At 39.3% G+C, this 26,614-nt stretch overlaps 1 protein-coding gene across 18 annotated transcripts in view; it reads right to left on the bottom strand.

Annotated features, from left to right (window-relative positions):
* Positions 1-26,614, bottom strand: part of Zeb1 (zinc finger E-box binding homeobox 1) — a 184,142-nt gene that overhangs the window by 142,104 nt on the left and 15,424 nt on the right. For 9 of the 18 annotated variants that reach the window (XM_030250401.1, XM_030250405.1, XM_030250400.1 and 6 more), the window contains one exon: positions 8-161. The exons of the other annotated variants lie outside the window; for them this stretch is intronic. In XM_030250401.1, the coding sequence (XP_030106261.1) occupies positions 8-44 (37 nt within the window). In that variant the 5' untranslated portion in view covers positions 45-161. The remainder of the gene's footprint in view (positions 1-7; positions 162-26,614) is intronic. 18 annotated transcript variants of the gene reach the window in all.

Genomic DNA, 26,614 nt, shown 5'->3' with positions numbered 1-26,614 from the left:
CTCTTACCCTCGTCTTCCTTTGGAGAGCTAGTTACTCCATTCATCTCGGTGGCTCCTTCCTACGTCGGCTGTCAGCAGCCAAATCACAAAATGGCATTTGGGTGCTCATGGCTTCAGATGCGAATTTTGGCCAATTGCCAGTTGAGAATTTAAACTGAAAACTAAATTACCCAAATTTTATTAAGTTGTTCCCATGTTCACCAGCTGATAAAGAGCAATGACACTAAAAATAACTGAAAAAAAAAAACAAACAAAGCCAAAACAAAAAACAAAAAACAAAACAAAACAAAAAAACCCATGGTCTATGTCCTTTTAAGCAGTCATATTATGTTTGAGAAGAAATGCTATGACCCCAAACTAAAACTTCCAATACCTTCACAGAAGAGGCTTAACTAAGTTTAGACCCCTAGAGATCTCCACAACCATTCCAAACATGTAATAAAGATGGTACTTTTTTGATGGTGCAATAAATCATTAAGTGACAAGGTTAAATGCCACCAAATACTACCTTTGCCTGAGAGCCAATTATTGTTTCTGGAAACAGGTTGACTATAACATTCATATTTACAAAATACTAAGCCATTAACTATTTGCAGTACTATGTACCATACAAGAAACTCAAGGTTACACTGCACATACAGGCATTGACTGAAAATATCATCTTAGTATTAGGAAAAAATGGTTATCTGTTTTTTACAAATATAGTATGAAAAAGCTTTAGGTTCTTTCCCACACCAATTCCTCCCACCCACATTAAATTGACAGCTATTCTTTGGAGTGTCTATCAATCATGTATGATAGCTGATCAGATTGGTCTTTATTATAACTCAGTTGTACAATCTGTTTCGATGCTTCTAACATTAAAAATGACTACTGATTAACAACTTTGAGTATTAACATAGTAGGTCTAAAATTAAGTGCACACACACACACACACACACACACACACACACACACAGCTTAAAGAGCTCAAATCTCAGAGTCTATGAACAATCAGATGGATATCCATTCATCCATCTACCCATCCATTCAACCTCCGTCCATCCATCCATCCATCCATTCTCCCAACCATCCACTGATCTATCCATCCACCCACCCATCCATCCTGAGGCTATAGGCTGAATCAGCTTATGAGCAAACCAAAAAGAAATGGACTTCATATAGAGTTATTAGTAGCTAGGGATAGACCTTTAATAGAATTAATCATACTGTCTTTCAGAATTTACTATCCTAAAAACAGGACATTCCATTCCATTTGCTATGTCTGATGGTTTTAGGTCACCCCAAACCTTTAATAGGTGTAGCCTTTATGAACTATTCAGAGACTAACAGTTCTGTCTTAGGTGCTATGGAGCTACAAAGGAAAGGTTCTTTTCTTAAAAGGTTTATAATGTAAAACTTAATGGGGAACATGTGTTAAGTGTGTTGTACAAATGGCTGGATATTCACCACAGAAACAAGCACAGTGAAGAACATAGTGTGTGAAGTATGTTACAAGAACAAGTGAATCTCCACCATATAAGCAAGCATACTGCAGCATGTTAAGTGTTTGAACAGGTTGATGACATATGGAACTCATCTGAGAAGCCCAATTTACACCAAACTATCTCTAAAGTGAAAAATATTTTTTCTTATTTGTTTTAATAAAGCCTATAAAACAAACAATGACAGAACATAGAATATGGCTGTGGAAGTGTTCATGTCCTCAGTCTGGAAGATCAAAGAGAAATTCCTTATCCAAAAGAAATGACAGATCAGGGAACTAAGCCCATACTCTCAAAGTCCTGCTTTCATGAGGAGAGAAGCAACTGTAAGCCTGTCCACCCACGCTAATGACCACAATTGTTGTGCTATATATTCACCTTTAATGCGAGACACAAAGCTGACAAGTCTCAGAGATAAACATCGCCTTAAATACAGAATGACTACTGCCAGCACCTCACACAAGGTCGCTTCAGATTTCAGCGGGTGAGTCCCTTCAGATTAGCTCATATATGCATGTGCTTGCACATAGTTGAACATTTCTAATGCATGTGTAAGAGTTTTAAAGTTCAACTCCAATTCTTCATTATATAAACAGACCTAGAAACCTGCCATTGTTTGCCCAAAGTCACAGCTATCAATGAAATTAAGATTCCCAAGAGTAATAATGCTACATTTCCTCAAGTTAAGAAAAAGAAACTCTGGAAGGAATATGAGAAACTTCAAATTTTAACATCCATGCCTAATATTGCATTTTCAGATAGCCCATAAGCCTTAGAAAATGTAAACAATATATTCCATGAAATTAGAGAGAAAAAGACTCATGAAATGGAATTCCCTAAAAATTCTATGGTTCCAGTCCATTTCTCTCTCATTCACTGTACCCTACTCTCTCTCCCTCCCCCGTCTCTGTGGATATCTAAATTTTAAGCATGTGGTTATCTAAAATGTAAGCTCTGCATAAACAAAGGTATCTCTGTTTCAGGTGACAGAATGCATAGATCCTCTCTGAATACAATGCATACATATTTGTATTTTGTATATGCACCTGGACAGCAAGAAAAGGTCTGAAGCTTTTCCTATTCAGATGTAAGAAGACACTCTTGAGACACTGTTCTGACACCAGCTTCTAAACTGGTGACTCCAAATAGGACAGCTAAGTGAGAGCTGTGAAGAGTTGTCAACAATCAAAGGTTTCTGAACATACAGCAGTCACAAGCCAATTAGGAATCAAACAATAACAAGGGAAGGTGTTTCTATCAGCCCTTGCCCATACTGCATCACACTGCAGCTCTGAACACAGCATGTGCACTTGGCACTGCACATGCTACACATGCTATCCATGCTATCCATGCTATCCATGCTATCCATGCTATCCATGCTATACATGCTATACATGCTACACATGCTACACATGCTTGAAATGTCTCAGTGCAGACCCCAGGGCAGACAGCGCTGCTGTTGCTGCTCACAGTTGTCTCTTCTTATGTAGCATGATGGTTTAATTACAGAAAACAAAGACTTTTAAGTATTTTTCTACTACCATTTCTCAATACATAGCAAGTTCATGTATCTTTGGAATGCACTGTGTTAAAAGTGTTTACTTTTTAATTGCTATCTTGTTGCTGATGAGGTTTCCAACTTGGGATTAGAACAGAATTTCCAATATTTTCTTGAAGTTCTCCTTAGGCTTACCTTATCTTCTACATTAGGGATTGTTGTGAATGGCATGTTCAGCATTGATAATTATAAAATCAAAGCAATCAACTTTGAAAAACAGCAAATATGTTTTTTCTGCAGTTTAATTTTTAGAAAAAATAAACACATCCCATCTCCTTAGTGTGCATATTTGCTTTCATCTTTAATAAAAGGAAAATTACATGTGTGTCAAACAACTGTTGAAATGCACTCATGATTATCAGTGCTTGATCTGTAGGCCTATTTTATATGCCTATAAGTCAGAGGTCACATTAAAATGTCTCCAGTGAAAAGGAGTCTTGAGTGTGAAGACTCTAAGAAGCCCGAGTTTAGAGTTGGTTACAATAAAGAGCTCAATTACTCCCTCACTGTATATAGAATGCTTTGACTCAGACATTTCTAGTAAAGTGCAGCATGTTTTTTATTTTGTATGTCTCAAAAGAGTGCTCTCCCTGGGTGATATCTATAATCCCAACACATCTGTGAACAGAGAGGAACTCTGCACCCACCAGCACTGTCATACACACCACAAACCCCCTTTCAGCTTCTATTCTGTCAGAGGCTAGAAACCCAAAGGGCAGACAACATTTGGCTACCTATTATTTTAAAGGTTAAAAGATTATCCCATGGCACCACAAATACACGTGCATAAGGTATTTTACTTATATTCTATCTGGTCACAAAGTGACAATCTCTCAGTACTTTATTTGCATGAGTATCTATAAATGTATATCCTACATGTGTATCGCTCAATAGGATTAATCCAATGTTTGAAAGAACTAGATTAAAAAGAAAAAAAAAATCACAGATTTTTCTACTTCCCTCTTTCACAGGTGCCTATGTAACACATTGTTCATACCAGTACCATCTTATCATCTTAAGAAGAAGCAAAAGAGCTTCCTTTTTTAAATCTTTTTTTTTTTTTGAGAAAGGGTCTTAGTCTAGACCAAGTTGGCTTGGAACACAATATATATCCACCCAGGCTGGCCTACAATTTACAGCAATCCTCCTGTCTCAGCCTCCGAATGTTGGGACTCCATGAATGTGCCACCACACCCATCAAAACCATCTTTAAAAGTTCAGTGTTGAATTAGCTTCCTTCTCGAAAGCACACCCAACTGATCCAGAGAACACAGCTATTCGCTGTGTGCCCACAGCACAGAGCACATACAGAGCAGATGGAGACAGAAACGAGGGGATCCCCAGTCAATGAGGAACTAGAAAAAGATCCACATTTTATCCTTTCTTGGGTAGAGAATATTAATAATTTTTAGGCCAAACCTCCACAAACAGAAAAGTATCCTTATCTGAGCTCTTACTGTCCATGGTTAGCTTAGCTCAGTGTTGAAGGGAGAGGACAGATAAAATGATGATTTAAACGGTTTACACTAATTTTTTCTGGCAACCTCCTATTTTGTACTGGTACATTCCAGAGAAAGGGAATGGTAGACTGTGAAATGTGACTTCAGTGCCACTTTTCTGGTCACAGAAAATTCAGAGTTTGGAAAGAACTAAGCTACGGTATTTATGAAAGTCCTCAGATTTACCAGTGCTCATTTGCTGGACAAAGCAGAGAGCTCACATCTGCCTTTTTAGCATACATCTAACATCCTAAATGTTACTGAGGGGAAAAAAGTACAGTTTAGTACACAGAATGCCTAGAAAATAATGGCAAACTAGTTTAAAGTTATAAAAGCCTGCATTTACACATATAAAGGCAATCTAATTGAAATCACCAAATAATGGGAGAAATAGAGCCCCAACTGGCCATTTCTTGTCACTAAATGAAGCATCTAGTATTGGGACTACAGGTTTCTTTCCACAAACTGACAGCAAGGCCTCAGTATGGAAGACAACACCCATACAACTCATTGAACATAGAGAAGCTGAGCTGAGCCTACACAGAGCTTTCGCCTTATGTTCTAGCTGGTATCTTTACTACAGAAAGGTATTCTGCATGGTACCAAGTGAGAAATGTGAACACCAACCCAACCACAACCCCTTGAAATGGCAATGGTTTCCTTGCAAGAAATGCTAGGGTAATGGTGGCACAAAGCTTGTTGGAGTAACTAATCAATGTCTGATTTGACTTAAGACCCATTCCACTCGAGATGTAACCTATACCTGATGCTTGAGCGACCAAGACTAGATGGCCCAGGAACCTAGAGTTAAAACATATACTACTAAAAGACAGACAGACGGAGGGAAAGAGGGAGGGAGGGAGGGAGGGAGGGAGGGAGGGAGGGAGGGAGGGAGGGAGAGAGTGTGCACGTGATAACAACTGACTCCTAATAACCTGCTATGCTATAGATGAGTGCCTTGCTCAGCCATCATCAGAGAAACTTCCTCCTGCAGCAGATGGAGACAAATACAGAGACCCACAGTCAGATATCATGTAGAGTGAGAGAGACCTTGGAACACTCAGTTCTAAATGGGAGGTCTTCATCATATTCCTCTTCTCAGGGATCAATCAAAAAGGGAGGCAGAAAGCCCGTGGGGATGGAGGACATCAAGAACATAAAGTCCTTCAAATCAACATGATCAAAACACACAGAAACTCACAGCGACAACACAGGGCTTGCACCAGGTCCTTTTCATATATATTATTGCTTCCAGTTTAGTGTTTTATGGGAGTCCTGAGTGTGTGGTGAGCTAAGTTATCTCATCTCTTGGGTTCTTCTCTTTTGTCCAATTCCAATGTGTTAGTTTTGTTTTATCTTATTATGAATCTGGATGGAAGAGTAGAAGAAGCGGATACCAGGAGATATTATGAGAGGAAAATATATCTATTTTCAATAAAAAAAACCCACAAAGATCTTAAATGAATAACTTAATAATACACCTCAGGGGCTTAGTGGAAGCAGCAGCAGCCAAATTCCAAATGAGTTCAAAGCTTAAATTATGAACAACAAATGTAGTTTGGCAACCAAGTAATGTAAAATACACAAAACAGCCATCCAAAAGCACTGCTGTGCTTAACAACAGCACGTCTACCAAGTGCAAGTGCTTACAGTCAAACTTCAATTCAAACAGAGGTCGCTTCTTTCTGTGGGAGCAAGAATACTTGTTCAGTTAGACTGATCCCACCTGTAGTTATCATATATTAATCTTTTAACATAAGGGAAGTCTTAAATCAAAACTCACATCTATGATTAGAGTCCCTCTCATTCCTGGAAACCCCTGAGAGTTGGCTAGCACAAGGAAGATCTTCTCAATCAAGTGGTTGACATCACTCAGGAGTAGCCCCAAAACAGAGAGGCTGTCTTTTGCTTTTCTACTGAAATGCTACAATACCAGCTATACATTTAGCATGCTTATTACATGAATTGTACATTAGAGATAGATGGGTTAAATAAAAGCTATTATGAATTCTGAAAGTACTAGGTTTTAATTTTAAGCAACATTACTCATAACACAAAAAATAGCAGCAAACTACATCACTTACAAAATTTTACAAAGTCTGAATGAAATCTGGAGATTTTATAGCACTTGATGAAGTTTTCATTGGCCTCTGCTTTTCTTTCTCTCTCTTAAGCAAGCTAGATAGTAAGAGCACTCATTTTACTCGAAGATGAAGTGCTACAATCTAGTATGAGAAGTAACTTCACATTTGAAATATATGTAGGGTGTTGGTGCTTTAAGTTTCTTAATATCAAATTGTACACAGGCTGTGTTTAATGACGTGTTAGTGCAGCAGGACAGGTTATCAGTGTACAGCAAGCTTAGGGGCTCAATGCATAGTGCCGAAGAAAAAAAATTGCAGACTGAAAGTGTCTTTCAAACAAGTGTTTTTAAACAAGCCTCTTCATGATAGTTAGCATGGCAGTAGGGAATTTAACAGGTGTGACCTTCTATACAGCAATGATTCCAACCATCTCAGACCAGATCACAATCATTTCCTTGCTTTGTTATCCTTATTTAAGGCGGCGGGGGGGGGGGGGGGGGGAGAGGAGGCACATGAGCAGACCACTTCTGAGCAAGAATCAACAGGGTATAGTGCAACTACAAGTAAAGAGGTTCAATTGAAAGGGAAGCAAATAGGCTGGAGACATGGCTCAGTGGTTAAGAGCTCTGACTGCTCTCCCAAAGGCCCTCAGTTCAAATCCCAGCAACCACATGGTGGCTCACAACCATCCGTAATGAGATCTGATGCCCTCTTCTGGTGTGTCTGAAGACAGTTACCGCATACTTACATATAATAAATAAGTAAATCTTAAAAAAAAAAAAAAAAAAGAGGAAAGAAAGAAAGGGGACCAAATAAAGAGAAATTCAGAGCCTGGTCAAAGAACTAAGCTGTCATGGAAATGCATAAACTGTCTGGCTCCATCTGTTTATAAAGTCTGTGTGACCTAGAGATGAAAATATTGATATTCACAAATCTAAAATCTGAAAGTATATAATTAGTGAAATATATTTCAGTCAAAATGACACAACATAACTAACATCTTCATAGATTTTTAAGACCGTAAAATAATGCATTTTTTTTGTAAGTGAACTTTGCTTTTATGACTGAGTCATGAGAAAGAAACCACATATTGTGGGTATTCCATTTTATCAGCCATCCACCCATCTGTTTATGTGCTATGGTGCTGAGGCTAGAAGGGAGAGGTGCTCTTCTTCCAGGAACAGTCCATGTGCCTGGGGGGAAGCAGAATGGCACCACATACAACAATCTATATTAGCAGAGCAGCCAAGTACGGTAAAGCCCATGTAGTGCATAGAGGATCAGTTATGTATAACATCACACATGACAGAAGCAGGCCTAAGGGGTGGGGGAACTGTCAAAATGGGCACTGTGCCGAGTACAAAAAGGCCAAGGGAGTCCAATTTCTCACTTTGGATTTGAAAGAAAGAATTATACAATCCAAAGTAATATTGTGTAAAAGATCCTTCCCTTTTCCATCCAAGAATTTATTACTGTTTTCTTAAATGATTGCCATTTTCTTGTCTTGAGATAGAATCTCATTGTAGTTTTACATTTTCCCCTTGCCCTTGCCTGCTTCCTCGTTCCTTGTGTATTCTAGATGCCACCTGTGAGACACACAGCTGGCAGAGTTCTCCTCACTCCTTCACTTACTTGTAATTTTATGCAGCCCCACTGCCTACTCTTGATATTGCTACCTAAGCTACTGACGTCTTTTAGTTAAGTCCTTGTCTGTGCCTGTACCTTTAAATGTTTTTCCTAGTTTAAGAGTTCTAGGTTTACATTAAGGTTTTTTTGATCCATTTTTACACTGATATTTTGGACAGGTAAGAGATAGGGTTCACATGAGCCAGCTGATAACCTAATTACTTAGAGCTAAACTGCACCACTGGAAAATGAGTCAGCTGTTAAAGAACTAACACTGTCAAATTGCTTTATAGAAAAATATAAAATCAATTTTTACTTTATTTCTGGCTTTAAAAATACTGTTATTTTAATAGGTTTTCAAATCTTCCTACAATGAATGTATATTTTAAGTCATTAGGAAGAGAATATCTAAAACATGACATTATTCCCAACAATATAACCTTATTAATCAATTGTCACCCGTATGTCCCTGTATGGCATCAGGGCCTTCATGCGACAACTGGGTACTCAAGATTACGAGCACCTAAGAGACAGTGTTGCTCTGATAACAGCTGCAACTTGTTCTTGCTTTTTAATTTTTTTAAAATTAAAGGTTCTTTTTAGTTTTTGAAATTTTGAAATAATGACATCATCTTCCCCCTCCAAAACTCCAAATGTAATCTCTCCTTGATCTCTTCCAAATTCATGATCTCTTTTTCTTTAACAGTTGTTAAATGTATGTGTACACACAGGTGTGTGTGTGTGTGTGTGTGTGTGTGTGTGTGTGTGTGTGTGTATTCCTAAGAAGTACAAGCTACTCAATCTGTAGAATGCTACTTGTACACGTGTACATATATATTCAGGGATATTGGGCTTTAGATAACCAACTGGCCTGCTCTTCCCAGGGGAAGACTATTTCTCCCACTCTCAGGAAAAAAAAAATGACTTTTTAAACATCCTTACTGTTGCTTTATCCCCCTCCTTCCTTATTTGTTTGCCCCTCCCCCAAATCCCACCCCCCCTCATTTCCCAATTTTCCCATCCCTTGATCAGATAGATCATTTGTAACCTGCTGTTTTCCTCTCTATTGCCCACCCCCAGCCCCCAGCAATGGTCTCTCCCTAACTTTTCTGGTTTCTTCAGATGTTCTAGGTTTGTAGTCACATCTGAACACGTGGAAGTGGGGACCTCACATAGAACATTCTGGGTCTGGGCTACCTCACCTTTTCTTAGTTGAATCCATTCACGTGAACATTTCTTTTGTTAACAGCTGGCTAACCTTCCATCGAGTACATGTACCGCATCTTTATTACTCAGCTGCTGCAGGATGCATAGGTTGTGTATCTCTAAGCTACTGTGACTGGAGCAGCAGTGAGCACGGCAGGATGTTCTCTGAGCATATATTAAGGAACATTATCTCTGGGTCATATGGTAGATGCATTTTGGCTTGCTGACGATTTTTCACAGTGATTATCAGTGGCTGGACCAGTCTGTAATCCCACTAACAGCAAGTAAGGGACATCTGCCACAGCCCAGCTAGAACATGTTGCTGGGTGTGTTTGTTATCTGCCACTGTGACTAGGATACAGTGGAATCTTAAGGTTGTTTGATTTGCATTTCCCTAATGACCAAGGGATGAGGAGCACTGTTGAGATAGTTCTCAGCCATTTTTATTTCTTTTTCTGAGAACTCTCAGTACAGAACTCAGAGCCACTTTTTTAAAACTTTGTTTTCTAAATTCTTTGTGCATTTGAATATTAATCTTCTGTCAGTTATATGTCTGGCAAAGACTCTCTACCACTCTGAGGTCTTCATCTTCCCTTGATTTTGTCTTTCACCGTGCTTTTTACTTTGATTAAGTCCCACTTTTCAAAAGATGGCCCTAATTCTGGAGCCAATGGGGTCCTCTTCAGAAGGTCCTTTCCCCCTGCATCATACAAACACTGCCTAGGTGTCTTCCAGCACTCTCAGTATCTCTGGTCTCACAACTGAGTTCTTCCCATTTGGAGCTCATTTCTGTGTCAGGTGACAGACTTGGCTCTGATGTCCTTCTGCATATGAACACCCACCATGTCAGTTTTTCTGCCTGCACCATACTGTTTTAGTCACTATGACTCTGTAATGTACCCTGAGACTTGGAATGGTAATTCTTCCTGCATTGCTTTTGTTCTTTGTGTTCATCTGCAGTCTTATGTGATTCCATAGGAATTTTGGGATGGTTTTTTTCTATTTCTGTGATGAATAAGAAGGAGATTTTGATTGGGATTGGATTGGATCTATAAATGGCTTTTGGTAAAATCATGTTCACAATATTAATCCTACCAATTCATGAACATGGGACACCTCTCCATTTCTGGTGCCTTACTTTCCTCCTTGAAGGTTAGTCTTCACTGTAGAGGTCCCTCTCCTGCTTTGTGAGGTCTAGTCCCAGTTCCTTTCTTTTCTCTGAGGCTGTTAGGAATTGGAGTATATCTATGATCTCCTTCTCTATGCTTGCTGTTGCTGTATATAAAAGCGATTGGTTTGTTCTGTTGATTCTGTATCCTGCTAGATAGCTGAAAGTGCATCGTTTCCATCGTTTTGAGAAGTTTTCTGGTAGAGACTCCGGGATGTCTTATATAGGCTACATCATCTACAGAGATAGACAAATTCTTCTTTTCCTGTCTGTATTCCATTATTTCCCCCCCTCTGGCCTTACTGCTCCAGTTGCTGCTTCCAGCACAATATTGAAGAGAAGTGGGGAAGGGGGCAGCAGTGGGCAGCCTTGTCTCATTCCTGGCTTCAGTGGGATCACTCCAAGACTGCCCTTCACTTAGGTAGATACTGGCTCCACCCCTGTGGTTCTCTGTCCTCCTCCTAGCTGGCTCCTAGGCTCCCTGCAGATTGCTTGCTCTTGCCTGAGTTGCCAGCTTTGCATTTGCAGTCTCAGGTGACGGGTCCTGCTGGGCAGACGCTACTAGCATGGGAAGACTTCTGATAATAGTAAGCAACATCTTGAATTTAGAATAAAAACACAACACAAAGCATATTTATACCTGAAAATAGTATTTCTATCTTTCAATATTTATAAATTTCTTATCTTTTATAAAGCAGAACGAAGGGGCCCATTGTATGCCAAAGGTATAACTGCTTATTAGTTCATTCAATGTTGAGCATAGACTATTTTAACGACATCTGATTACAATTAGCAATTAACCCACATAAAATCTTTATTTCAGATTCCTTCCCAGAAGGTTGTCAGTGATCAAGATGAATGATGCCACATGACCCCAATACAGTAGGATACAGATAGAACCCTTTCCATGTAGGTGAGCACAAACTCTGCTCCAGCCTCCGTATTTTCCTAAAGGGTCAAAACCCACACAGTCTACCTGCACTACATCTGAGTTGCTGGACTTGATAAAACAGATCACAAGAAATATCACTGCTTCAAAAACAGTCTCTTGGTTTAGCTAGGAGTCAATTTCTAGAACCAATGATCCAAATGCAAACTCTTACCATAATGAAAAGGTGTCTCTTCATGGAATACTGTTTGAAGCAAAACTGTTCCAATTTATCTTCCAAGTGTCAAGTGTCAAAAAGAAGAAAGTCCCACATCCCCAGCCTCCCCTCTTCTACTGCACGCGCGCACGTGCACACACACACACACACACACACACACACACACATCCCTCTTTCTCATATATATTCATAGCTAACAAGTTTTACAGTTCCAAAATCCTTCCTTATGGCTATCTGCATTCTTTTAAATATCTGTTTTGTAATAGTAATATTTTATTTAGTTTTGCCTTTTGTAAACATTTTTTTAGAACCAACTTAGCCCTCAATATCATTTCCCAGAGCAAATCAGGACATGCATTTTTATTTACTTTTCTTTAAGGAGGACCAGTTTCCTGACTCTGATCTGGTGAATGAGACCTCTTTATTAAATAGTCAATATTACATAGGTTGGTGAGACAGGTGGCCCCAGAGACTCACTCGGGCACACAGTAGCTGACTCATAAAGAAAACTTTAGCTCCACAGTTTTTAATCACAGGAAGTGTTTTGTTGTCTTTCCTAAATATGACCACTGGGGTGGAGGGATGGTTCTCTGATAAAGTGCTTGCTGCTTAGCATGCACAAAGCCTTTTTGTTCATTTCCACCATCATGGGAATGGAGAGAAAAAAAAAACTGACCAATAGAAAATTACTATCCAAATGGCTAGTGATCTGGAGAACAGACGATGAAAACATCTGGAGTTGACCAAAGTGTATGGGGGTGAGGCTGCTTAATAAAGTCACAAGATTATTTCCAAAAATGTAAAGTAGAAAATGATGTATAACATAGAACTATGGCAAGTAGGAAGAGCCAAGCAATTATTTAAAATACTTTTACTAGGGAGCAGCTTGTTATGGGACTGTGTAAGGTTCTGTGCAGTCTATGTGGTATTGTGGGTAATTAGCAGTACCTGAAGACCTATAAATACTATAATTGCTATAACTTTTTCAGACTGAAACTACTAGAATATCTTGAAAAATAAAGAATATATAGAGGATGAGTATAACGAATAAAGACTTGAGATAATTACTATGTCTTACCAAAATATCTGTAACTATGTCTCAGGGGATACATTCTGAGACCCCACAGGAAGCCTGGAGCACCATGCAAGTGCCATTAACCCCGTCCATTCACTTCTGTTCAGAGTTCTTGTCGTGAAGAATACATTTCCCTTAATTTAGGCCGGCCACAGAACCTGTTTTAACCAACAATATGGGCAGAATGTACTCTGGGAAACTTCAGAACCTAAGACTTTGAAAAGTACAGCTTCTTAGATGTGGACTTGCAGGCCACCTTGGTGAAGACCTCTGCTGCTCTGAACTCAAGCCCCAGGATCAGTGAGAAGCAGGTAGAGGGTGAACACTGTAGACCAGGCTTTCTGCCAGGTGGCCCCTGACAAGTGAGAAGACTGACAGCACCTACGGGAGCCCATGCTGAGCCAGTGGCCTTCAGGTTGCTTTATGTCCTGAGCTCTGTCAGTGCTATGATTTGTTCTGCGAAGGAGCAGTGAAGTCATCCATCTTCTGGGACACACAGTTAGAATACCAAGTCACAGGGCAGGTCACTGGAGCAGGGAAACCTTTGGAGTGTGGCTTTAATCTGCACAGCATACAGGAGCTCAGTGATTTTAGGATCTTCCTTGGCATGTGGGATGATGAAATCCTTTAGTAAAATTCTTAGAAATTCAGTGACAAAAATGAATGAACAAATGAACAAACAGGGTACAGCTTCTGTCTGCCTTTGTCTCTGAAAATCTCCCCGAAAGGCCTACCATGCTGTGAGGAAGTGCAAGCGCAAGCTCTGCCAGCTAGGAAGAAATACACTTGTGGCTGCCTTTCCCAGCATCCAGTGCTAGAACATAAAGAGCTGAAGACTCAGGGAGCCAGCCCTCAAAGTTACAATAGTAAGTTAACACTGCTTAGAGCCAATACAATTCAAGGTTGCTTTCTATGCAGCAATAATAACTGAAAGAAACACTCCTTAAAAATGTATTTCAGAAATGTCACCACAAGAATTTGAAGTCGAGTAAAACTGCAGAACATTTGGCCTCAGTGACTACTGAAACAGAACTGGAAAGCCACAGCCGAGTCTAACTTCTAAGTGCTGCTGAGGGCTCTATTTAGTTTAAGTTGAAAAACAAAACATGATTCAGTATTTAAAATCACACTGTGAAGCCAGGCGTGGTAGTGCATGCCTTTAATCCCAGCACTTGGGAGGCAGAGGCAGGCGGATTGCTGAGTTGGAGGCCAGCCTGGTCTACAGAGTGAGTTCCAGGACAGCCAGGGCTACACAGAGAAACCCTGTCTCGAAAAACAAAACAAACAAACAAACAAACAAACAAACAAAAAACAAAAAACAAACCAAAAACAAAAAAAAAATCACACTGTGTCACAAAATTACTATTCCTTCTAAAGTTAATATTGGAGAAGTCACTAAGTCCTGAGAAAGTAAGGGCAGCAGTTATTGGAGAAACAGGCAAACGGACAACAGACCAATCTCCCTTCTGAGAACAGCATTTCAATTAGCTTTGTAATCTATGGTCTCTGCAACCTGTAGCTCATGTGATATGAAGAAATACATATGACAGAGCACGGAGCACAGAATTCTACCAAACGAGCCGTTTTATACCACTCAAAGCCTAAGGACAAACACATTGATGAAGCACTGGGTCCTAGAGAACCAGCAGAACTCCTGTTCACAAATATTTTCCCTTGTGAGGGGTCTAGATTATAATCCATTGCCTTTAAATGTATGTTAATAAACCCTGATGTCTTATCATACCATGGAATGTGGCTAATCCGCATAAATTTTACTTTTTACAGCTGTTCTAGTTATCACACTCTTCCAACCAAATCGAAGGGTGAAGTTTACTGATGAAAGGTAAACACCACGCTAGCAATGTCGAAATCAGCAAACACCCATGCGCAAGGCAAGGACCCTGTGCCAGCAAGCCACTGAGAGTCACCGTCTACACAGCAGAATTCTTACTTTGTGTGTACTAAAAGATAGGGAGAGCTACAACTCCACATAAAATCACAAATCTTCTAGTTTCTCACAGATGAAGAGACTTTAAAAATGGGAGAGAATGTAAAATCTCATGTTGTACCAGGTATTTTATTTAATGTAGTAAAAGTTTCTGAAAAAAAGTAGGAAAAATTCAGTGATTAACTCAACTTTAAAATAATTTTTAAAATAGGCACTGAAAGATGTTTTAAAAGCAGTGCCGAGCATCTTCTACCATGAGGCTTTGCCGTCCTCCAGACTGGTTTCTCAGTCGCTGCTACAGAATGCACATTGAAGACACTCTTCATTGTCTGATGTGACCCTCAGGCTCAGCTAAGCTGAGGTTGAAATGGTGCCGAGCCCTTCCATGTTCACACAGAGCTGCTCTTGGGCTGTAAAGGGGCCTTTGAAAGACAGAGAGTGAATATAATGAGGAGAAAGGAACTGGCGAAGAGAAAGAGCTGCTTTTGTGCTCTATGAATTATTTATTCCTTCAAGCCATGAACTCACTATTTCTAACTAATACTCTATTAGGGCGCTCTCAATAGTGAACCCCAAGAATGCAAAGTTGCAAGATTATCACTCCTTAGCCAATTTGTAATGTTTTCCCTGCTTAATTACATAATTAATCACATAGTAGATTGTGCTGTATTTAAAATTTATACCTTTAAATAATAAATTTTGTAAAGCAGACCAAAGTGCCAATTTTTAAGTGACCCCAAATCAGCAAGTAGCTTTCACGAGCAGCTTTTAGGTATTAACAAAGCACTGCTCTGTCATTCTGAGTTTAGGAGCTGAGTGTAGAGCTGCTTACTTATGAGCCCTCATATTTGTGCCTGACAGACAACTAAGTATCTTAAACTGCTGGAGACAAATCTTCTCTGCTGCAGAGTGCTGTTGAGATTTATCTCATAGAAGACTCTAGAAAGGAAGTCCTGGCTCTTGATCAGCAGAGACAAGCTAGAGTCAGATTTCCCCCACAACCATTAATACCACTTGCTTCTCTAAATTATTAATAGAGATTAAGCCTCCTCTGAATAAGGCCTCCTGAAAGAAAACCAGGTCTGGTCTGGACTCCAATGGATGGACAGCCTGTCCCCATCTTCCACAAAATACTTTACTTTAAAAGTATGAACACAGAGGTATCAAATACAGCAATGTATTTACAACAAAGATGCAAACAGCACACAGCTGAGAAAGAATCTTCCTCCTAAGTGGTGAAACTGAGTGCATGTCTCAGGTAGAAGTGGAAAGCAGGTCTCTAACCACACACCATGTTCAAAAGTCAACTCAAAGTACATTAAAAACTCAAACATTAGATGGCATATTATAGACACACAAGAAGAAAATGGAGAGATGTGGCTTGTTGCTGGCCTTGGCAGTAACTGTTTAGGACATGAGTACAAACCATAGATGAGAGAAACTTAACAAATGGGATTATAAACTTAAAATATCTTCAAAGTAAGACTGAAGAGACAACTTACCAGGTGGTAGAAAAATATCTGAAAATCATATATCTGATAAGACATTAGTATCTAAAACACAGATGAAATAAGCTCTACAGCAGGGCTGAAAATTCCCATCTTAGAATATAACACAGGAGTGGAGGGCTGGGGTATATTGGTTCAATTAGAGCAAAACTCAAGTTCACAGGGAAAGATCTCTAACTTCTCTGTCTTTTGGCTAAGGTCAAATGGACTAAGAAGCACAAGTCACCATGGTGAATAGTTCTGACAATATATCAGATATTTGAATATGGCTAGGAAGACTAAGCTTCCTCAATATAAGAACTAAGAGGAAGCGTTTTTGCTAGCCTAATTAAGCCATTTCACAATATACTCATAGTAAAATCATGTTGCATAGCATAAATATATATTTAATTTTTCAACATGAAAATAATATAAACATTATTTTGTGAACAAATGAATTTGTATTTGTACAGTATTTCTGTAACTTGAAACTTACACAGAACAAACTTCTTCAGAAGTTACACACCTCTAATGTCATACCTCCTCATACTTTCTCTGTGTGGAAATATGTAAAACTCCTGACGCTCAGAAGCATCTATAGAATTTTACCTGACCTCTACTTTGCTAAGATATATAACCACGAGGTTTTTAGATCAGGAATCAATATGCTGGAAAAAAAGAATCAACTCTTGCAACATGTCCTCTGCTCTGCATACATCTGCAGTAAGTAGCACGTGTACTCCCTCTTCACAGAATAAATACCATGTTAAAAATTCTGAAAGGGAGCAGCTAGATGGCTCAGCAGTATAGAAGCCCACACAACCGAACCTCATGGCCTGAGACTGACTGCTGAAATCCACACAGTGGGAGGAGAACAAACCCGCAAGTTGTCCTCTGCCCTTCACCTGTGTGTCATCTCACACTTATACATACACTTGATAAATAAATGCTTAAAACCCAAGTCTTTTTTAAAACCATATATTTTGTGCACTATCCCTAGCATCCTCCTTAACACCTGCCAGTCTCTGGCTACATTGAATTCTCCTTACTTCTATTTTCCCCCAAGAAAAACCAGGTGGTAAGACACCAGCACTGGCCATTCTTAAACTGTATTTTACGCAATGAGAATTGGGGCTGTAGAACAGTGAGAACCCATCTAAGTGTCACGATGAGGACAGTGTGGTCCTCATAAGAGATACATTACCCAGTACATGGCACGACATCCCCACTAATCCTGTGATAATATACTTTATCCCTACTAGAGGGTTTGCATTAATGTTTTTAAAGCATATTTAGGAAGCTGCATTGTGAGGCACATGTCCAACAACTCTTATCCTGAAACTCTATTGTGAGGATAAAAGTACAAACATTCAGACAAACTTTCAGTGCACACATCCATGGTAGAGCACCTGACTGTAAATATTCACATGGGATATTTATGATGAAAAATAGTATGTCTAATGGTAATGAGAGATGCAACTCCCACCAAACAATTATAATGGAGCAATATGAAATGTTTATGGAGTTTTGGTTTAAAAGGCATTTTTCAATGTCAAGTGGTATCTGTAGATAAAATTTAAGAATCTATCCTAACCAAACAGATTCTGTTACATTGAGATTCACACAGATATATGTAGAATCTTATATTTTAAAGAGGCGTTAAATATATATGAGAAGAAAATTATCTACATTCTGTAAGATATAGGGAAATGGCTCAGTAAGTAATGTGCTTGTCATGACCCAAGTTGGGATTTCAACAGGACCCACATAAAAAGCCAGGACTATTGACCTCCCTCCCTCAATACAAACGGAAAAGGACCTAGGGACAAATAACTTCAAGGTTATTTGGCAAAGCCTCAAGGAATTATGTTTACATAAGGGTATGCACAACATGGGTTGTATGGTGCACACGCGCGCGCGTACACACACACACTGACAGACAGACAGAGACTAATGGACTTAAGGCCCACTCAACAGGAGGAAATTCTGTCTTCTTGTTTTGGAAACCTAACTAGCTTCATGGTCCCTGGAAAATAAGCTACTACCACCAGTTTGCTAGGGGAGAATTCCTTACTACATTCTAAAATTGTAAATGTCACCCTCACACCCACAGGTAATTATGGCTACCACCCCTCATCAACGAAGTCTCTTTGAGCAGCATGTGGGTACCATCCCAGAGATCACAACTGGACACTGCAAAGATCCACAGATTTTCAGGAGCCCAGGCCAATGGGTACATCTATATCACAGCTCTGATTCTATGACTTAGGGAACACAGTGGGAGAGGGGTGGAAACATGACCAGAAAGATGGCAACAACAGAGAGCACCATCACATGGAAGGAGGAAGCTTTCACAGGGTCTTATCTCTAGAAAAACAACTACAGGCAACCAATAATGGAGCAGAGCTAACCTTGCCTTGAGCTAGGCTCCTTTATTGGCTGTCCAATGCAGAGTGATCAGCCCTGAAACCAACCAAAACGATAAAAAATGCACATAGAAGTTTGTATCTGTGTCATATATATGTATATATGTGTGTGTATATATATGTGTATGTATATATATATGTGTGTGTATATATATGCACATATATATGTGTATATATGTATATGTATGTATGTGTATATATATATATATATATATATATATATATATAGTGTGTGTGTGTGTGTGTGTGTGTTTGTGTGTAAACACATACATAATAATAATAATATAATGGGGCTATCAACTTGAGAGTTGATAGGGGCACAGGAAGGGCTGGAGGGAGGAAAGCCAGGAGAGGCTTAAGGGAAGAAAGAGAGAAGTAAAAGCTGAAATATTTCTATTCTATAATATATTTTTAAAAAGAAGACACATAAAACTAAAATTATTGGCCAGGGGTGCTCCTGCTATGTGTGCTTTTAATCCCAGTACTGGGGAAGAAGAGGCAGGCAAATCCCTAAGATTCACTACTCGCCCAACCTATTCTAACCAGTGAATCCCAGATCCAAATGGAGACTATCTAAAAATCTAGAATGGCTGCTAAGGAATACACAAGCTTGACCCCTGGCCTCCACATACACGTGAAAACCTTTTTCTCAGTACTGGGGGTAACACCTAGGGTCCTATGCATATTATACTAGCATCCCATACACACTGTGACTAAAACCAGTAGTAGATAGTTAATTTTCTTCCTGTCATTTTGTAAGATCAAAAAATAATAAATACAATAAGTTTCCTAAAGAGACTTTAAGTCTCTACAAGATGTTCTTGAAAACTGCAAAGAGTGGTGAATGCCTTTAACCTCAGCACCTAGGAGGCAACAGTAGGTGGATTTCTGAGTTTATCATCCTGCTTTATACAGAGATTTTGAGTTCGTCATCCTGGTCTATACAGAGATTTTGAGGCCAATCTAAAATGTACTGAGAACCTAAGGAGAAAGAAGCAGCGTGCTACAGATTCTGAGAAGTGCTCTAACTTAAAGCATGGTATTTCACTTATCTAGGGCTTGCTGTGCTGAGGTTTCAGGGAACTTACTCTAAAACTTGCAAGGCTCACCTCAACTCCAAGCAAAAGGTTAAGTTGGCAGAAGTATATTCTGAAAATGAAAACTTATTAAACATGTATGATCATGCTTTTAAGGGTGAAATCATGTTATGTGTAACCTAACAAGATTTATTAATTTCCCTTGGCACATTAGAAAGAACACACATTAAAAGGCAGTGACAAAAGACTATTCTATATGCAGTTCTTTCTGGCTTGGCATTTCATTGTACTCTTCAGTACCTGCTTGCTTTTCACTTTTTCAATACATATTGATAACATTAAGATGCAAATTTTACTTAAAAAGAAAAATTAGGCAAACTCAGCAGTCAGCCCCACAACACCCAGAGGCAGCAGCTCCACTCCAAGGTGCTCTAACATGCCCAGGATCAGAGGATTCCAGGATCCCAGGAGCTTGGTCATACCAGGATCTCAAGGTTCCAAAGGCACACCCAGGATCTCATGATCCTAGGATCCCAGAATCACAGGATCACAGAGACAGCTTGACTCAGAGGAGTTCTGACACAACCAGGATCACAGGAAGAACAGGCTCTAGTCAGACATAGCCAGGGCAGGTAGCACTAGAGATAACCAGATGGCAGGAGGCAAGCATAAGAACATAAGCAACAGAAACCAAGGTTTCTTGGCATCATCAGAACCCAATTCTCCCACCATAGCAAGTCCTGGATACCCCAGCACATTGGAAAAGCAAGATTCAGATCTAAAAATCACTTCTTATAAGATAGAGGACATTAAGAAGGGCATAAATAACTCCCTTAAAGAAATACAGGAGAACACAGGTAAACAGCTAAAAGCCCTTAAAAAGGAAACACAAAAATCCCTTAAAGGATTATAGAAAAACACAATCAAACAGGCAAAGGAAAGGAACAAAACCATCCAGGATCTAAAAATGGAACTAGAAACAATAAAGAAATCACAAAGGGAGACAACCCTGGAGTTAGAAAACCTAGAAAAGAGATCAAGAGTCACAGATGCGAGCATTACCAACAGAATACAAGAGACAGAAGAGAGAATCTCAGGTACAGAAGATACCATAAAAAAACATTGACACAACAGTCAAAGAAAATTCAAAAAGCAAAAAGCTCCTAACCCAAAACATCCAGGAAATCCAGGACACAATGAGAAGGCCAAACCTAAGGATAATAGGTATAGAAGAGAGCGAAGATTCCCAACTTAAAGGGCCAGTAAATATCTTCAACAAAATTATAGAAGAAAACTTCCCTAACCTAAAGAAAGAGATGCCCATGAACATACAAGAAGCCTACAGAACTCCAAATAGACTTGACCAGAAAAGAAATTTCTCCTGTCACATAATAATCAAAACACCAAATGCACTAAACAAAGAATTTTAAAAGCAGTAAGGGAAAAAGGTCAAGTAACATATAAAAGCAGACCTATCAGAATTACACCAGACTTCTCACCAGAGACTATGAAAGCTAGAAGATTCTGGGCAGATCTCATAATATGAAAATTAACAATACCAGCATATCCTAATCGACTGAAATTCAAAAATATGAGGAATTAGGAATTTGACAGCTGTCACCCTGTGGTCTCTCTAATTTGGTAATGGGAGAAATAGGTCCAATATGGTACAATCCATATACACTTTCTGCTTGTTTGTACATGACAGGGTCTATGCTGTGTGCCATATAATGGCCTTGAAATCATGCTTCTCCTATCTCAGCCTCTCTATTAGTAGGATTGTTTATTTGATGTTTTTATACTATTGTATGGTTTTCAGAACAGCTTACATGTTTCAAAATTATTTATACAGCCAAAAGAAATGTAGACAACTAATTTGGGAGGTGGCTTGTAAGAGAACAGCAAAGAGTGAGACTAAAGGCTTTGCTTGATAATTATAATTATTTTATCAGTTTTGAAGAAGATGACTTTATAAGTTACTCTTATTCTGAGATGAATGCTTTTCAAAATCATCACAGCCACTGAACCAGAATCTTACCTTTACCTAATGTCTGTGCCACCCTCCACACAGAACCATTTTTCATTGAAACAGTTGATGAATGACTTCATGGATAGACCATCTTAATACACACACCATTTCTTAAATAAATGTAACCTGTTCCCTGCGGGCTGAGCATGATGACAATCACTCAAGTCAAATAGCTTTGACCATAGCAGGAAATCTGTATCCAAAAACCGTGCCTACAATTCATTCCTTGGCACAGCAGAACTGTCAACTCTTAGCTTATCTACTATGGAGGTAAAATCCTTTGGTGATGTGAGGGACATTCAAGTACAGTCTTATTACAATAAACTCCAATGTCCAAGAACTGTTCTTATTTTGTGTTTGTACCTCAGTAAGAGCCAAGATTTTAAACTCTACTAAAAACAAAAACAAACAAACAAAAAGACTTTACCTATTTATGTTCATTTAAAAAACTAATAGTGATATATTATTTTAAAATATCATAAGTTAATATTTTAGAGTTATTTAAAATTTATATTGAGAAAAACGTATATATTTTCAGTATTGCTCTAGACAAACATCTTCATAAGACTGTTCAATTGATTGTTGTTTTATATAAAACAACTTTTATAATACTCATTTTTATTGTTACAATATTTTATAAATTTTAAAGAATATGATAAAAAAGAAAGGTACTGTAGGTTTTGAATGGGGGGGGCTCTCCAGGAGGAGTTGGGGTACAAAAGGGAAAGAAAAATGTGATGTAAGTCTATTTATTCAAAATGTTTTTAAATGTTAACAAATACAGATAAATTAAAATTATGTATCTTTTCTCATCACAATGCAATAAAACATAAATCAAAGGGAAAAAAAGAAAAAATAAATTAGATACACAAGTCTCACTTTGTATTTATTAAGAAGCACTAGAAACTGGTGCCTTGGCTCAGCAGGTGAAAGGGCTCACCACCGCAGCCCAGCAACCTGAGTTAGAGCCGTAAGCCCTCATGAAGGCGGAGGGAGAGCACCAATTCCACGGAGCTGTGCACTGTCCTCACATGTGTGCATGGCAAGCACACCGCACACGGTACATCATACACGCTAATAATAGTAAAGCCCAACAGTAAGTCAAGAAGCACTATTACCTCCAAGGCCATTCCGTGTCACACAGACGAGAAAGCTCCTGCATGCTCACGATTCCCACACATCAGCTTTTAGATTTACCCTGCCAATCTGTAACTGCAGTTTCGAAAAACAACTACTTATTTATTAGAAAGCACCTGGAATGCCCACATGTGTGAGCAGCGTCTTCTGACTACTTCTGCAGGCAGCTCAGAACCTTCCACGTGGACACTGACAGTGCCCTTCCTCCCAGGTGGAGTGCTGAGCACAGTGCAGGAGCTTCAGACGCAACAACTGGTAGCTCTCTATCACATGGTCCCCAACAGTGATTGTCCCTCTGCCAACCAACCAAATGCAGGAAGGAAATGGCAGCTGGTGCTTCTCAGCCAGACCATAGAGAGCTCTGAGCCTCAGTTCTCTCTACAGCATGAATCATTCTACATGAATGTTAAGGTCCTTAAGAATCCTTATTCCATTTGTCTTTCTCTTAAACCTTTCTCAGTGTGTTCTCGTCTTTGTGAGCTGCATGTGAGAAGCTTTCTGACTTTGCCAGCATTGTCAATCTCTGGGAATGTAGAATATCTGATTCCTTCTTAGCAAAATATCCCCACAAGTGTGTGCACTGTCTCTGCGAGTGGGCCTCTTGAAACACCTTCCCTCCTGACTACTACCACCTCCTGCTTAGAGAACAAGGGCCTCCTGGGTCGCCTGGCTTGGCTTGGTTTGGTCTTAACACTGTTAGTAAGCTGTCAAGGCTTCTGGGAAATAGTTGTGCCTAGCAGACAAGTCAAGCACCACTATACAGAGAAGGAAACAATCTGAGGGTATCTAAATATCTTGTCCCAAAAGCAATTCACAGAGGTAAAATTAATGTTCCCATCTTAAACACAACCTCCACCTGCAACTAAATGCAGTTCTTAATGTATACAGTGATGTCAGAGAGCCCTGAAAATTAACTACTACATGACAAGTGCTGAGTGCAGAATCCTGTCTGTGAATATCTGCATAACCACACAGGTATGGCTGACCTCTGCTCCACCCTCACTTCACACTGCTCTAATACCACACCAACTCTTCACCACACACAAAACCAACCCTTCATACAGCACCAACCCCTCACCTCACACCTTCAACCTCTCACTTTAGTGCTCCAATCTCACTTTACACCAGTCCAACCCCTCCAACTCCTCACCTCTTACACCTCCAACCCCTCACCTAGAAATACCAAACATTATTTACTCATATATGTTAAGTACATGACACCTGACAGTGCAAATTATTAAATTTACCAAATGTACACAGAAACATATAGAAATCTCTCTCTATATATATGTTGTATATATGTACCTATAAGAAGATATGTATCAACTGTACATATGAGCAAAGCAGCTTACACAAATAAGATTTAACCCGGTTTCTTAGTAAAGGAAGAGTGGGATGGTTCCATGCTGAGCACCCATGGCCATCATACATACTGCAGTTAATGGCTCTACTCCATGGCAGGAGGGGCTTGGATCAAATTGGAACTGTAAGCACGGACCAGCAACTCATCTCATCTCAGCTTCCGGAACCTGCTGGACCTCCTAGTGGTGCTGCATAGAGAAGACTGGCAGACAAGGCAGCAAAATCACTGACACTAGTTAGACTCTCCTGTGGAAGAACTGCCAGCCCCTCCTCCAATAACCTCTATGGAACAGAAAAGGATGAAAACTGGGATTATGGCAGATTGACCCTAGATTTTATCCTCAAGGAACAGTCAGTGAAAACATCAATCCTTCATGTGATTCGACAACCACTTAGGTTTACAACCAACATAGTGAGATGAAGTTAGACTTGGGGCAGTCATGGCTCTTGTGCCAAAGTCACTTAGCAGTACTTCAGCTGCTGCCATGACTTAAATGATGAGAATACCATCTGAAGACTCTTTCCAGACTTATTACACACACATTTATTTGGACAATGATTTTTAAAACATTATTTATGGGGCGATAGAAAGCTGTGGGAAAGGACAACATAGAATTGTACAATCATCAAATTAAAAATTCCACAAACACAAATCTGTTCTTTAAATAAACATGATAGATTATTAAAATATTAGGTTTAACACATTTTTATATTTCTATTAAGGAAAATATTGTGAGTACACATTGCAATGCTACCAAAGTATGTGGAAAGAAATCAAAGTTTTAAATAAAAAATAAAATAAAAACCCCATAATACTGAGGATCTCTTTGGATATAGAAATTTAAGTCTTTGAAACATTTTAAAAACCATAAACTTAAAATACTAAGTATAGCTTAGTGTAACATAAATTTTACTTCTACCTTATGTCACCATATAAGGTATAAAGAACCTCTCAAGAACTTCAAATACAAAGTATCCAAAAAGAAATTCCAGGGAGCAAGAGGTAAAGGGTCAGCAAGGGTTCCAGGAGACACCACAGCCTGGTGGGCAGGGCCATGGGTAGAAGATCAAAAGCAGCTTCCATCCTTCGAACACGTAGGCATCAAGCAAAAGGGATGTGGTGTGCTGCCAGAGACAGATGTCTGCCCCGTTAGTGTATGAGAAAGAGAGATCTTTTTTTTTTTAGGTTTTGTGTGTGTGTGTGTGTGTGTGTGACATAACTTTTAAATTTTATACATTATGTACGGTTGTCTTATCAGATAAAATTTAAAACTCGTGTATTTAGAGATCCTGAGTACTTTTTACACTTTCACAGCAAGTTTATTTATAAATGAGAATAAGTAATATCAAACTCAGTTTATTTCAGTCTTTTTAGCAAGCCAAATCTAACATCAACCTATGTTTAAAAAAGAATTCTCAGAAAGAAAATGAGACATGTATGTTATGCCCCACTGTTCCTTAGCTACACATCTGAAGTTAAATATATTCTTGAGGCCTGGATTCTGATATTCCAACTCCATCCTTAGGACGCAGCACCTATAACAATGCTGCACCTGTAATGATGCTCAAAGATACCTACACAGTACCTATAACAATGTCCTTTTTCCCAACATTTGGCTCTATTACCACTCCAATCTTACTTCAAAAACGCATGAAGCCCATTAGATTATTTCCCCTTCTGTCTTCATTTCCATGTGATGCAACAGGATTTCTAGTCCCAGAGTCCCTTGGTCTTGCTGCCCCATGGCTTGGACTATTCTTCTTTCCTAGCTGAACAAGTGTGAAGTCCCTGCCAGTTCCTACACATCTTCAACACTGAAAGTAGCCACATGTACCCTGCATAGCTGCTCACTGACTGAATGGAATCTCAGCCCATCCTGTACCAGTCACAGGGATTACAACAGAAGACAAAACATACCTTCCTGTTCTCAGAGAATACACATTCTGAACTCTTTATCTATGAGGGCTGCGTGAATTAAACTGGTCAATGTGTGTGCACAACAATGTACAGCACACAACAGAAAGTATCTGTCTGATCTTACCCAAAGCACTCAAGTGTACGGTGTCAGTGTGATGGCCTCAGGCTCAAGTCAGAGGACATGCTCCTCCTTCTCAGGGAAGGTACAGCGACCACACTACTCATTCTCCTCAGGTCTGTTTTGTCCTTTCTTTCTTCTCCCTCTGTCTCAGGACTCACTATCACCTCAAACATCTTCTCGTACGCTGCCGTTCATTTGTGTCTTTTCTCTGGTTGGTATCAGCACCATCCATCCATCTCCTCCTCAAACAGAAATGCTGGAGGCAGCAAGACCTAGTGACTCGGGATAGCCATGTTGCAATGGAGAATAAATGAGTTAATATGCTGAAAGTGTTTCTAGTGAT

The sequence above is a fragment of the Mus musculus genome, chromosome 18, assembly GCF_000001635.26.
Source record: "Mus musculus strain C57BL/6J chromosome 18, GRCm38.p6 C57BL/6J".
Lineage (NCBI taxonomy): Eukaryota > Metazoa > Chordata > Mammalia > Rodentia > Muridae > Mus > Mus musculus.
Note: the sequence above shows the minus strand (reverse complement) of the source record. Positions and strands in the feature narration are given on the sequence as shown.